The following is a 14,029-nucleotide window of genomic DNA, read 5'->3' as shown; positions in this document are numbered from 1 at the left end:
TTTTTTTTTTTTTGCTTCTTTTCACCGTTTGCTCACCTTACAATTTATCTTCATCAGCTGCGTGGCGTTGATTCCGCCCACCTCCTTTAATGGTGGGGTCGAGGACCATCCCGACATCCACGTTGGGGCGAAACCTGCGGGAAACGGAGGGGGCTGAAACCGACCGATTCGGTTTTTTTATAAGCTCAGAAGAAAAGGCCATGGAGGAGGAATTCCTTCGTGTCCACCCCGAGAAGTTGAGTGTACGAGAGCGGTGGTCGAAAGCGTTGCTGCGGTGGGATGGTTGCGCTCATATGAAAAAGAAAAAGTTATGTCGAGTCGGTGTTCCGCAGTCACAAAGAAAAACAGTGTGGCCACTGCTTCTGATGACATATGGTTGGCAACTTGAGAAATACGGGGATTATCATCTTCTTATGAGCCAGCAGCCGCGCGATGCAGCAATGTTTGAAATAATCGAGCGTGACCTTGGAAGGACATTTCCAACCCATAGATTGTTTAATAAACCGGGTAGCACAGGGCAAATGGGGTTGCGTAGTATTCTTCGCGCCTATGCTAATCTCAACCCGGAGACGGGGTATGTTCAAGGAATGGGCTTTCTCGTAGGAACACTTCTTATCCAAATTGGGGATGAAGAGAGCACATTCAGTGCATTTGTTTCGATTATGGAGAACCCAAGATACTCCATGGCCAAGTTATATGCTCCTGGATTCCCCCTTCTCTTTGTTCGCTTACATCAACTGCAGAAACTGTTGGGGCGCCATTGCAAGAAATTGCTCAAACGGCTCATGGAGTATGGCATTGAGTTGTCTACCTTTGCAGCCAACTGGTACCTGACATTGTTTGCATACCACTTCAACTTTGGTTTACTCTCCCGTATTTGGGATATGTTCCTTTGTGAGGGGTGGAAGATCATTCATCGTGTGGCGATTGCTCTTCTATTGCTGCACAAAAGCGCTCTCGATCGCGCGAGGGATGGTGCAGAGTTACTGATTGCACTGAACACCGCTCATGAAGGAAAGGATGAGGTGGAGGTCATCCGTAAGGCCCTAAGTGTGAAGTTTAAGACGGCTGATTTAGTCCGGTGGGAGAGGAAGTTTTGTCAACAGCTCTAAAATGAAGGATAGCGTGGTGGTGAAACAAATTTTGTATCTGATCAGCACACTCGGAAGGACAACGTCTATTTTATCACCGCATCTTGCCAAGCATGATTACAACGTTTTTCAAGTTTTCCCTACTAGCCGTTATGCAATGTGTGCTGGTGTATTTCATGTTTGCAGGGAGTCATGCTTGTGTTGGAAAGTTCTCATTTTTGTAGGGCTACGAGGCGTCCATACGGTGCAAGGCTGCCAAGTATTCGGCATGTCAAAACATATCAACTCCCAAGTAAGTTGCAGCAGTAAAGAGGTGTGTGAAATAGAGGGGTAAACACACTCCAGTTAATGAAGACTCGTCACTTGTTGGTGCCGGTGCAGGTACTCGCCGCTGGCCATGACGGGTTGTGGATGTATTTACTTTGTTTGTTTCTCTTTTCCTCTACACTTGTTCGTGGCTTATTTGCATGGGGGCTTCTGGTGCACTGTAAACGGAAGTGTGGGTAGTGTTTCTATTATTACTGTTCTTGCCATTTCCTCTCTAAAAATCACTATGTTCACTGTTCGTTCTGGCGTTGTGAGATGCGCCAGGTTGTGGGTATTATTCTTTTCCATACACACACCAGCAATCGCTCACTCCGCTTCGTGGAATGATAAGCGAGCGAATAAGCAAATTGGGCAACTGGGAGGGTTTTGGAGGAGGGGCGCGATGCACATTCATGAAACGATCCCTGTTGCGATTGTTGACCCTGCGGAGCCCAACGCTGCACCAATACGGAGACACATTGAGGATCGCACGCTTTTTGCGTACCGAAATATGGGGTTCGCTCTCACACACTACCATTCGTCTTTCACAGGCGCAAACCGCCATCCAATTGTCATTGAAAACATGAACCAACTCCGCGTTTACCACAGGCGGGAGTACACGTACAACTTGCTTCTCCGTCGCACGTACAATGTGAAAACGTTTCAAACGGTTTTGGGAATTATTGCAGATTCCAGAGAGCCATTTAACAACGTGAATCAGCTACAAAATACCAAACTCTACGCATACCGCAATACATCTGCCGATCAGGAAGTTATCCATCGTTTTAGCAAAGAGGCGGTAGGTGGCTCATACACGCCACCTCAATACATGAGGTTTGATGCACTGATCACAGGTCCTCATGCATCTGCCTTTATTACTTCCTGCGACAGCATAACCGAGGAGTTTGTTATAAATTTTGTGCGGGCTGGGCATTACACATATTACTTGCACCAACATCTCAGTAATCCACGGTACCTTCCTGCTTGGGAAAAGATTTATGGTCCCCGGGGGTCGCGCCCCGCGAAGCCGGTTCTCTTTTACATTGGCGTTGGGCCGCAGGAGTTCCCGGAGAGTTCAATGAGTGCAGGCATGCAGCGGTCGCTGCACGCCATGGTTGAACGTTGTGTTGATTGTGTGGAGACACCGCCACCGGGGATTGCGGCAGATTTAATTCCCTTTTCTGTACGTGAAACCGCTCGAAAGTACGGCGTTCGATTGCTGCAGCGATGGCGAATGCGCTACTTCGCACTCCGATGTTAATGCATTCCCGGGGGAGGGGAGAATGTTTGCTACCCTCAGAGTGCGTTATTTTCCCAACCTTATGCACTCGTTTTTGTATATTTGTATCATTAGCTGCTGTGTCGATAATAACTGGTGTGCGCCGTTCTCTGGTTGTCGGTGCTGTCCGGTTGTTCGTGCAATTGGCATTTATATATAAAAAGATGTGTATGTGTTCGTTGAGACGGCACATCAGCAAGTTTACCGTCGCAATTTAAACGTCATCGAACTTTGTGATTGGTGTTGTTTCGTCTTGTTCCCCACCTTACTTGACTTTCGTTGCCAGACAATCGCTTGTTCAGGTTTTCTTTTGCTTTCTACTCTCCCTGACGCCGTGGCGTGTAGGTACCATGCGGAGTGGCGGTATCACTTCAAGCCATGCCGGTGTAGTGAGGCAATAGGTACTGTTTGTTGGATATGTGGGGACTTTTGTTGTGTATCTTTGGAGGAATGAGAGAGACACGTATTTTTTTTCTTTTTTCTTTTTTGGAAGGTGGACATGTTGCATGTTGCATGTACTTATTCACTTCCCAACTACCTTCTCACGAGTCGGTCTTTTGCCTTTTGAAAGTCTCCTTCTTTTTCCCTTTTTATATAAAGGTTGCTTTATTACACCTTCCAGCCTAGCGATAGACTCGAGCGTGTGCGCAGGTCCCCCCTCCCCTTCCCGTCGTTTCCGCTGATTCATTTCTCGGATTGTCGGGCTGTTGTCCCCCCCCCTTTGTTTTACCGTTTCCGTCATATTTACTCGGTGACGCCATCACCCATTTGCCATGTCGGATGGGGGGAATGTTCTTGGTCGACCAGGGGATTGCAACAACAGCATAGAAACTGCCAAAAGCAACTTTCATTGCTCCGCGTCCACTGATGCCTCTGCTGCCCAAAATGTTCCGGTACCAGTTCCAGACCCTGGTCTTAATGCTACCGTAGGTGCTGACTCAGTTCTTGCCCCTCCTGTTGGTACGGATGAACAAGACGATGACAGCTCTGTGGAGTCCGCCTCGGTGAGCGCTTCTGGCAACCCAGAAAATGAAGAAAATCTACTTGTCGATGAGTTTGGCTTCATTATCGATGAAGAAGAACATGATCGGGTGCAGCGGTACATCAGAGGCATTGACGGTAAACGTGTTGCTCGGCGCGAGGTGAAGTGGCAGAAGATGCAGGCGAACTGGGAGTCAATGAGCAAGAAACGTCGTAGTAAAGTGAAGTCGCGCTGCCGCAAGGGTATTCCATCTTCTTTTCGGGGTGCAGCGTGGCAGCTATTGATAGGCTCGTACTTGGAAATGCTGAACCCCGGCAACGAGGGCACATATGATTGCCTTCGCCTCAAAGATATCTCGGATGAAGGGTTGAAAGGAACAATTTCGCGGGACCTTCCGAGGACCTTCCCGAAGCACGTTTTGTTTAGAGAAGAGGGCGGTATTGGACAGACATTTTTGCGCAATGTACTTCACGCCTACGCTAACATCGACCCGGAGGTGGGGTATGTGCAGGGCATGGCATTTGTTGTTGGTGCGCTCTACACGCAGATGACCGAGGAGGAGACATTTTGGGCTTTGCACACTCTCATGAACGGCGAAAAGTATCGGTTGCGGGAGATGTACAAACCGGGGTTTCCTATGCTTCATAAACTTTTCTACCAGTTACAGCGGTTGATGGCCAAACTGCTTCCAAACCTATACGAGCACTTTGAGGAGCTTGGTGTTCACCCAACATACTATGCCTCACGGTGGTTTATGACACTGTTTGTGTATGACTTTAACTTTCGTGCTGTGTTGAGGATTTGGGACATTTTTTTGAGTGAGGGGTGGAAGATTATATTTCGTATCGCTATTGTTTTGCTGAAGTTGGAGGAGCGGCGATTGCTTGCCATGTCTTTTGAGGAGATCATCTTTGCAACGAAAACTCTTGAACAGGGCAAAGATCCTGATGAACTTATTCGGCGAGCACATGGGGTCCGGTTTAAGACAGCTGAGCTGGAGGCCTTCGCGAGGGAGTATGAATTAACCAAACGTGAAGGGCAGGTGTGAGCTGTGTGTTCACTGCATTTTGTGGCTAATTATCTCGTCATCGTACATAAATGATCTTTGTGCCGGCGCTTCTTCATCTTTTAGTTTAGACCCTCTCTTTTTGTCTTCCAGGAACAGGTGGTTTGCCCGGGTACATTTTATTGGTGGTTCCCCGCATCTTTATTGTGCCAGCAGAAAGTTTTGGATATGGTTCTGTTTCGGGGCTGTTGTGACATTTTTTTCTGACAACAGGGCTCTTTCGTTTGTTCCACTTTCCGTTTGCTTTCCGTTTAGGTACCGTTCCCCCTTTTTTTTTCGGCTGCGGTCGCGACTGTTTCGCATATACTTTTTTTTTTTCGTTACCATACAGGATAAAAAAACTACCTCATTGTTGTCGTTACTGTAGCAGTGACACACACACAAGTGCCCATTTTTACTTGTATTCATGCCAGCTGCGGTATCCGTTTTCCATATGTTGGTGGTGTTTTTTTTTTCTCATTTATCTTTGTGAGTCACCTTATTTTCCACCCTTCCTTTCAAGTTTCTAAGTCTTTCCTTGGTGTTTACATTAGGTGCTGTAACACACAAGCGTTGAGGCTCACTTGCGCTCATTTTTCCGTTTTCATGGTTATTCTCGTCTTAAACCAATTAGCTAACTAAACATTCGAAAGGCGCAACCTCTGCTACCGCCCCCCCTTTTTTTTGTGATCATATATTTGGTACTTTAGCAACGTGTTGTCTTTTCTTTCTTTCGCACTTACTCACTGGCGTACTCCTTTCCTTGTTTACTTGTGCGGATGTATAAGGAGGAAAAGAAACAAGAACGGAACAGATAATAAAGGTCAACAAGGTGAGCCACCATTAAACTGATAGGTAGGAAGGAGGAGTCCTTGTTCAAATGAAGGCAGCGCAACCCGTTGTTGTGGATGTGGAAGAGACATTTGACAGCGTGGCTGAGAAGTTGTGGTGTGCGTTGCCCTCCGTGGCCAAATTCCACGCCACATTTGAGAAGACACCAATTCTTGGTGCTGAAAGCGGCAATGTGGGTGTAGTGCCACAGCAATCCTCCGTGGAGGACACTTCTGAGGCTGCGGCAGCAAAACTGGACCCACCCGTGACAATACGGGATGCAGTGGTTCCTGTTGATGAGATGCAACACCTCGCTGGTTGTGTCTACACGGCGTGCCACACGAATCCTGTGGACGCCGATGTGGAAGCTGCTGTCGCCGCGATTTTAGACAAAGGGGATGAGGAAAATTCTGTCGAATACAGCTGGGGTGATTTCCGTGAGTTTCTGGAGCGTGTCGAGTCGCAGTGGATGGAGTGGGCCGACATGGACCAGAAGTGGCTGGCAGTCACGGAAAGACAGCACATTCAGGTACTGAAGGACTTGTTAGAGTCGATAACTTATGATGTAGAACCTTTTGGACTGCTGCCACGTGACAAAGTTCTTACGATGCGTTCCACTATTGTTCACACGAAGCAGCTGCGGACTCTATTTAAGACTTTCGTTGATTTTGTGTCTCCTCCTGAGTACCCGGCGGTTTATGACAAGCTGTGGGGGCTGCTTATCGCATCTCAAAACGGCTGTGAAGTTGCGGAAGTGAGCCCAGAAACCCCTCTTGAGCTGAACTCTTTCACTAAATTCGTTCTGTGGTTTTGCCTTTCGATATTCGTAAACGCCACGGAAGCAGGATTAGTTGTGGCTGCCAAGACGTTGTGGCTCAGGCACCTCAACGAGCGAGGTGTTATGTTAAAAAAACAGTTTGTGGATGTGTGTCGCTACATGTGTAAGTTTTACAGTGTTGGTGGAAGTGATGTAGAATATTTTGAAAAATGTTGTGCCCGCAGTGAAGAAGCTCTACAGGGCTCAGACGAACTTCCCCCATTCGCACTTTTCCAACAGTACATGCAGCCCACAGAAGGCCGCATGCTGGTCGACCCGAACGATCTCTACATTCCAGAAGAGCTCGAGCGGAGTAAATGGATGGAGGAACTTTACCGCATGAATTGCAGTTCCAACCGCATTATTGTTCATGGCCGGCGGGGTGTTGGAAAGTCACATCTGGCGGCTTCCTTGGCGAAGCGGTTGGGTTGCGTTCACTTGGATGCTGGAGAGCTCGCCCTCGAAGCAGAAGCTGCAGCTCCGGCCGATCCACTCGGGGCACAGTTACGTGAATGCACGGATGCAGATGCCCCCATTTCGCTCGCAACCCTCGCAGCACTTGTACGCAAGAAGATATGTAGCAGCGAAACACGGTATAGGGGTTATGTGTTCAGCGATATTCCATTTTTTTCTAGCGAGAATGACGCGGAGAAAATCAGTTTTTTTACCGATTGTGGTCTTTTGGATGAACTTGTGCCCACCACATTTGTGCTGGTGGATTGTGAAAACGAGTTTCACCCCGAACGACTTGAGGCTACACTGGCGGCACGGGAGTCAGACCACCAGGAAGAACTGAGTCTTTTGAAAGAGGAGAAAGAAGAGGAAGCTTCTTACGAGGCACTGGCGCAAAAAATTGAGGAGTTGAAGGCGACATTGTCGCAAATTACTACAAAACAGGAGGTGGAGGGTGGTGCGGAGGCACCGGAAGGCGAGGAAGCGAACGCTCCGGAGCTGGATCCCGAGGAAGTTGAGAAGGACTTGAAACAGTTACTTGAGGATCAAACTGTACAAGAAGAGAGGAAGATTGAGCAGGCTGATTCCCGCATCGCCCGTACCAAGAAGTATAGGGAATTGAGATTAAGGAGGCTCGTTGCGCAAACTCTCTCCGAGGGATACGAAAGCGGTAATGAAATGTCTCTGACAGCATTGCCATGTTTCGAGACCGCTCTCTGTCGTGCCCGCTTGATGGGTCGGTGTTTGACGGTTGACTGTGCTTCCGTTGCGGAGGAGGCTGTTACCTACATTGTGGACACGCTGTCATTACAACCCTGCGTCAGACCCTGGGCCCTTGTTGACAAGGTGGAACGGGACCCCGAAAGGGAAGGAAGCGTATTTGATGACCCGGATATCGAGCGTCTCACGGAGGAGTTTGCCACCAACTTCGGTGTAATGACCTCAAGTCGGTGGAAGCGTTTCTGCCCTGTGACATTTGCTGAGCATGGCGTCTTGGTAGAGGGCTCCATAGCTTTCGGATGTGTGTTTCGGCAGCAGCTCTTTTACCTCGCATCCGAGGAAAAGCTTTCGATGTTTAGGGCAAACCCATGCCTCTATCTTGGTACACTTCCGCTGAGTAGGGAACCAATACTTCTTCTTTCCCTTGTTGAACCTCAGAATGATGCGCAACTTTCACCCACTGATATGCAAATATTGGTACGGAAACTGCACGAGCAACTGGATCTAACTCCCATGGCCTTTAGTGAGTTCACTACCCTTTGGGACAGTCACCGGTTGTTGAAGGGGAAGCGTGCAGAAGTGTTGTCAAATAGAACAAAGTATGAAGTTGTTGAGCGAAAGCAGCGTGCTGATCGGCTGAAGAAGCGTTTGGCGCAAGAGAAGCGAAAGAAGAAGTCTCAGAAGAGTCCTGGAAAAGGTAAGGGCAAGAAAGCTAAGTCTGTTGTGGAAGAAGTTACCGTAGAGGAATACAAGGGGTGGGAGAAGAAGGCGGAGGCACCGGAGACTATTGCCACACGCATCGCGAAAAATTTGGAAGAGAGGCTTGAACGCCAGAATACACTTGTCCCCGTTTTGGTGCACGCGTTGGACGACAACCCCCTTAGTGGGTTCGATCAATTGTTTTCAGAGAAGGTCGTACCTCGCACAGTGGTCGTACTGCAGTATGAGAAACCGACGAAGGCGGAGGATAGTGCGGTGCTGGAACCGTCAGCAGCTGAAGGGGTGGAGGAAAATAGCGGCGAAGTTCCAAAGGTTCTTCTCCCGCAAGAGGTCGTGCTGGATAAGTTGTCAGACCTTCCGGACGGTGGTGTCGATATCGTGGCTGAGGTGTCACCTCATGACGTCGCCATTCACCGTATTGTCGTTAATGACAAGGATGTGCACGCGTTAGTCACGGAAATCATGCAAGCTGTATGCCCTGGTATGGACCCTGTTGGGGTGGGCGTTGTTGATGATGCGGTGGGTGAGGATGATGAGGAAGATGCACAGGAGTTTGATGATGATGAAAACGAGGAGGATGATGTACCAACCGCAGTCAACCCCGCCATCAAACCAGGAAAAACGTTCCTAAACCAGTTTGGTACCACGTTGGAGTTTTGTCCGGTGACTCTTTGCGAAAGGAGACTTTTAGTACGAGGCCAGAGTGATCATTGTCTGCAGTATCGAGGTTACGTGTACACATTTGCTTCACTGGAGGCGAAAACAAAGTTTGAGTTCAACCCCCTTCGTTACATGCGTTCCTCGTATTCGCTTCCCCCATGTCGCATGTGGATCGTTGGTCAGTCGAAAAGTGGTAAGAAGACCCTTGCACAATCACTCCACGAAGCCTACGACGTGCCGTATTTCCAATACAATAGGAAGTTGTTTGACCAGTGCGTTGAAGTCGCTATGACTCCCACAGGTGGCGTGATTAGCAATATTTTTATCCCACCGCAGACTTTTGACAATCCTTATCTTGCATTAGCCGCGGGGATCTTAAAAGAGGTGCAGGAGTTTGACCCAGAACAGGAGCGGCGCATGAAGTTGCGTGAGGAAGCTGAGCGAGAGCTGGAGCGACGCGAGGAGGCGGCAAACAATGGGGATGAAGAGGAGGATGAACTCGACGAAGAGGCCGAAGCGCGGTTGCAGGAACATTTGGCATTCGAGCCTGAAACTGAGCATGACCGTCAGTTGCGGCTAAGTGAGGCATACCTGAAGGTTGCGGGTTGTGTAACGCACATAGAGCCCTTCGCTTCGAAGGGTTACATCATGGTGTGCCCTCCCTTTTCTGACGGTGATATAGAGGTTCTATCATCCGTGGACGCTATTCCTGAGGTTACAGTGAATATGGAGGTTTCGGATGAAATCTATATTAAACGTAACAAGGAGGCGATGAGCAGCGTAAGTTATTCTGAAATGTCATCAGGTGGTATACCAGAAGTCCGTGAGGAGCCCGTGGTTAATGAAGAAGCCAAACTTTTGAGGAGGTTAGAGTATGAAGATAGGCGGAAGGAGCGTGAAGTGGCCAGGTGGCGCCGTCGCCACATTGGCGCAGATGACCCGGAGTCAGACATAGACGAGGAGCTCGGGGACGAAGGAGCTGCTGGAGGTGGGAACGATGAAAGCCAAGAGGATGAAGCTAATGAGCGTCCATTTGATCAAGATTTGATCGTGGAAAAAGAAGCCGTTGGAGAATTTGCGGAAGCTGTTGAGGAGCGTTCAATCCCGATGATCGTACTCAATGGCGATCTCTCCCGGAATGCCGTTTTTCGCAGGGCGGTCCGTCGGTTGAGTAGGTTTTTAGAAAATCGTCGCTCCCTTTTGCACGCCCCGCAAATTGTGCGGTATGAGGATGCCACTCGGATGCTCGAGTCAGGCGAGGCAACCCTGTCATGCTTCGGCAGCACCGATCCCGTGACGCTGTATGACCTCAGACACGGAAGTAGGCGTGTATGCAAATGGAGGCCGGATGGTGCATATCTGGAGGAGGAACCTTTGATAGAACCTGACTCGTCTTCTTCCGACGCCCAGGGGACAGCAGTTCCTGAAGGAAGTGAGGGTAAAGATGAATCAGAAGACACTCTCGACTCCGGCGATAGAAAGCCAGAGCCCCCTCAGTTAGACACGTCTTCCACGGAGGGAGACACTGAAAGTGGTGACGATGAGGAGATGAGTGAGCTGGATTCAGAGTTACTGGATGAAATCACCGAAAAATTCGCTAATCGACGTCGACGTGAATGGCTTCGTACATGCCAGCGTGTGGCCCTCCTCCATGGCCGTTTATTCTTCTTCGAGAGTGATGAAACGCTCTTACGCTACATGCAGAATCCTCTTCTTTTCATTCAACAGCCTCCGCCACAGCCTCCACTACGGAGCATGCCCGTGATTACATTTTATGACGATGACGGTGCGTATCCCCCTGAGAATAGCGGGCCGTCGAGGAAGCGATGTACCGCTGAGCACGTAGCCTTCAATCTAAACTGGATTTATCTTTCTCTTCCGAAGCTCCTCTCCTGGAGCGCAGTAAATGCTTCCTTGCTTTCTTTGTCGAGAAAAGCTATTGATGCTGTTCTTAGCGGTTCTGTGGATGATGCTTTGGTGGCCCGGTTGCTAGGTCATCGACTCAATGCGGCTGATGCTAAGCAGAACGGCGTTGTGCTCCACAACTTGCCGAGGACCCCCGACCAATACCGTCTGCTTTTGGCGTGGGGACTTAAGGTGGACAAAATATTTCAGTTTGATGACAATTACAGGGACGTTGCGACCCTAATGAAGTCAACGGCCACCATTGAGAAGCAACTGACGACAGCTCGAGTATCTGTCGCCGGTCTCTCTGAAATTTGCGACTGTATTGATGGTTTCGTCGTCAACGAGGGTCGTGCAATTTTATCTCACCTAACGGGGTTCCCTATAGATATAGACAATTCATACCACACGGTAGCCGATATTGAAACGCATCTCTCACCATATCGCTGGTTCTGCCCTTACAGTTGGTGTTTGGGTGAAAACCTTGTGGACCAGGAGAAGGCTGACTGCCGTTTCGCGGCTTTGTACGATGGCCAGTACTACTTTTTTTCTTCTGAGGAGTACCTCGAGAGGTTTCTTCTGTGTCCCTCGCAGGTGACGCTTCCACCCGGATTCAAAGCCCTCCCGACCCCTCTTCCCGTGCGGGTACAACCCAGCACAGAATATGCGTTCGAGTTGGAGGGATGCTGTCCTGTTCTCTTATACGATACACGGGAAAACCGAGGCCTTCGTGGTGTATTGGAACCTGTGGCAAGGAAAGGTAACCCGTCTTGCATTGTTGAGTATGGCGGTTGCTACTACGCCTTACTTGATGAGGAAGCAGTCCGAAGGTTCCTCATGCGTCCATGGCAATATGTGGACGGAGCGAAGTTGCCGCCCTCGCGGAAGGTGCCACTACCGGAAGGTAAGACGATGTCTACCATTGATGAAGAGGAGTTCATCCGCCGTATACTTTACGACCCTGTTGCGCACGCTCTGATAGCCGTGGCGGAGGTGCGCCCAAAGTACTACGGGCTTTCGCTGGAAGAGTCTGCGCTAAAGTATATTGCCCTTCACATGAAATGCTTTAATCCCAAGAATAGTGAGATACAAGCCAAGCAGTACAAGAAGAAGTTTGAAATTTTCAGCAAGCAATCTACATTGTACAAAACTATAACGATGCATTCCAACAGTATTACGCAGAATGAAAAGTTTGCAGAGCTTTGCGATGAGTGGGAGAATTCCAAGTATGGCCGCGAAAAGGAGCTTTCAATACACTGCGGTTGTGAGACCGAGCCTGTTTGAGATATTATCTTCGTTGAAGTGTACGTTACTGTTCTTCCCACGATTGTCAGAAACGGTGAAGATGGTTATGTAAATAGATGGAAAGAAAAGAGAGGTATCCTGCATAGTATTTTGTTGCCCCCTTCTTTCATGTGCTACAGGTGCCCTCTGTTTAGATGTTGCGAACCCGCGCGTACATTTCAGGTAGAGCAAAAATATATAGAGCACTGTGGCTTCATCATCTTTGGATTTTTTTTTTTTTGCAGGCTGTTGGTGTGTCCCCTTCCCATCTCTATACCTCCTTCTTTTCTTTCCCGTTCCTTTTTGTTTTTTCTTCACTTCATACACTCTTTGAGTCGCCATTTCATTTCGAATTACTGACCCAGCGGGGGACACGTTATTTAGTGAGTGCGTGGGGACAAAAATGCTGCGCTTCCGGGTTCGCCTCCCGAAAGGCAAGGAGCCTGTTTCCATGGATCTTGATGGCACTACGACTTGGGGTTCGTTCGTGCAATCTATCAGTTCCCTAACCGACGTGCCGTGCTCGCAATTGCGGATTCTTAGTGGGTTCCCACCACGTCCCGTTGAGGTTGGTGATGGCGCTGCTTCCATTGCCAGTGTGCTTCCGGGGGGAGGAAACGTAATTGTGCAAGTGGGCGAGGCGGATGTGGTTAAGGGGAAGACAGAAGGTCGTTACGTGCCCCCAGTTGACGGCAAGTGGCATTTTGTTCGGCGCGTTTGCCCTTCAGATAATTCTTGTTTGTTCCATGCTGCAGCTTATGTCCTCCGTAACAAGAGCCGAGTGGATGGACCGTCCCTGCGCAAAGAGTGCGCCGATATTGTGCAAGCATATCCGAATGTCTTTAATGAGAAAACGATTCTTGACCGGCCAAACCGCGAGTACGTCGATTTCATACGGAACCCAAACGCTTGGGGCGGGGCGATCGAACTTATGGTCCTCAGTTTCCTCACGCAAACTGAGATTGTTGCACTTGATTTGACGTCGTCTAATGTTTTGCACTTCGGTGAAGACAACAATTATACCGTTCGTGCCTATGTTGTGTTTAATGGGCAGCACTACGATGCTATCGCTATGAACCCCATGTTTAATTCACCTCAAGAGAGCGAGGATCAGGTCCTGTTTAGTTCTACGGATGCCGAAGTCCTTAATCGTGCTAGACGCTTCGTTGCTGACGAGGCTAAAAAGTTGCGTTTGCGGTAATCTGGTATCCGTTTAGTGCTTTCACACTGACATTATATTTTTGTATTACCTAACTCTATATGCGGTCTGTGAAGTTATGTGAACTCATTTGCAGCATGGCCGGTTAGATGTGCGTGGTTTGATCGTGTTGAGGAGGGCACCACTTCCAAACAACACTGCGAAAGGCCTATCGTTTTGTCACACCTGTACCTTAACATGTTGTTTGTGTGTAGTGGTGCGGCGTGGGATTGTTTCGTTGGCACGTTTTTTCCCCCATATTCCAGTAGGGAATGATGCAGTGGAGTGGGCGGTTTGGTCTAACATGTAAGTGGGGTTTGGATGAGTGCCGTGATGCTGATGCATGATCTGCCAATAACCCTCCAGCAGATGTAGGGGACTACCGCGTGGAATTGGTGTTGCCATTTCACGTGTGAACTCGTCTCATATTTTGCCTTGGTTGTCGTACGGTTGTGCCCTCTCCATCCCCTCTTGTTTGTTTGTCTTACACTCACTTTCTGTGTCAGCAGTGTGAGAGTGTACCCGCGACGGTACTGACGCCAATGCAGCGTCCGAGAGAAAAGAATGCGCTCCCGCAGGCTCATGAGTGGATTTCCCCCGATTTTTGTTGCTTTTGTTCTGTGTCTAAGTGTTAGGAGTGTAAGAATTTATCCACTACTGATTTGTGTGGAGAGTGTCCACCACTTGTGCCTGAGGGGTGTACACACCACACGCGGGTAGCAGCTGTGATACATCGTG

General features: G+C 49.0%; 4 protein-coding genes and 1 pseudogene across 5 annotated transcripts; all 5 read left to right on the top strand.

Moving 5' to 3' along the window:
* Nucleotides 1–89: 89 nt before the first annotated feature.
* Nucleotides 90–1,112, top strand: TEOVI_000289900 (GTPase activating protein, putative; the record flags this gene model as incomplete). Its single annotated transcript, XM_067225896.1, has 1 exon — nucleotides 90–1,112. One exon carries the CDS (start codon nucleotides 90–92, stop codon nucleotides 1,110–1,112), a length of 1,023 nt encoding a protein of 340 aa, XP_067081997.1.
* A 376-nt stretch (nucleotides 1,113–1,488) lies between these two features.
* Nucleotides 1,489–2,658, top strand: TEOVI_000289800:pseudogene (annotated as a pseudogene). The gene has a single exon. A coding segment is annotated over exon 1 (1,170 nt).
* Nucleotides 2,659–3,449: 791 nt separating this feature from the next.
* TEOVI_000289700 (GTPase activating protein, putative) lies at nucleotides 3,450–4,706 on the top strand (the record flags this gene model as incomplete). The annotated part of the gene is made up of 1 exon (XM_067225895.1): nucleotides 3,450–4,706. The coding sequence occupies one exon, from the start codon at nucleotides 3,450–3,452 to the stop codon at nucleotides 4,704–4,706; it is 1,257 nt and encodes a 418-aa protein (XP_067081996.1).
* An 877-nt stretch (nucleotides 4,707–5,583) lies between these two features.
* Nucleotides 5,584–12,093, top strand: TEOVI_000289600 (AAA domain containing protein, putative; the record flags this gene model as incomplete). The annotated part of the gene is made up of 1 exon (XM_067225894.1): nucleotides 5,584–12,093. The coding sequence occupies one exon, from the start codon at nucleotides 5,584–5,586 to the stop codon at nucleotides 12,091–12,093; it is 6,510 nt and encodes a 2,169-aa protein (XP_067081995.1).
* A 403-nt stretch (nucleotides 12,094–12,496) lies between these two features.
* Nucleotides 12,497–13,294, top strand: TEOVI_000289500 (OTU-like cysteine protease, putative; the record flags this gene model as incomplete). Its single annotated transcript, XM_067225893.1, has 1 exon — nucleotides 12,497–13,294. The coding sequence occupies one exon, from the start codon at nucleotides 12,497–12,499 to the stop codon at nucleotides 13,292–13,294; it is 798 nt and encodes a 265-aa protein (XP_067081994.1).
* Between the last annotated feature and the right edge of the window lie 735 nt (nucleotides 13,295–14,029).

The sequence above is a fragment of the Trypanosoma equiperdum genome (assembly GCF_001457755.1).
Source record: "Trypanosoma equiperdum strain OVI genome assembly, contig: ctg_631, whole genome shotgun sequence".
Taxonomy (NCBI): Eukaryota; Euglenozoa; class Kinetoplastea; order Trypanosomatida; family Trypanosomatidae; genus Trypanosoma; species Trypanosoma equiperdum.
Note: the sequence above shows the minus strand (reverse complement) of the source record. Positions and strands in the feature narration are given on the sequence as shown.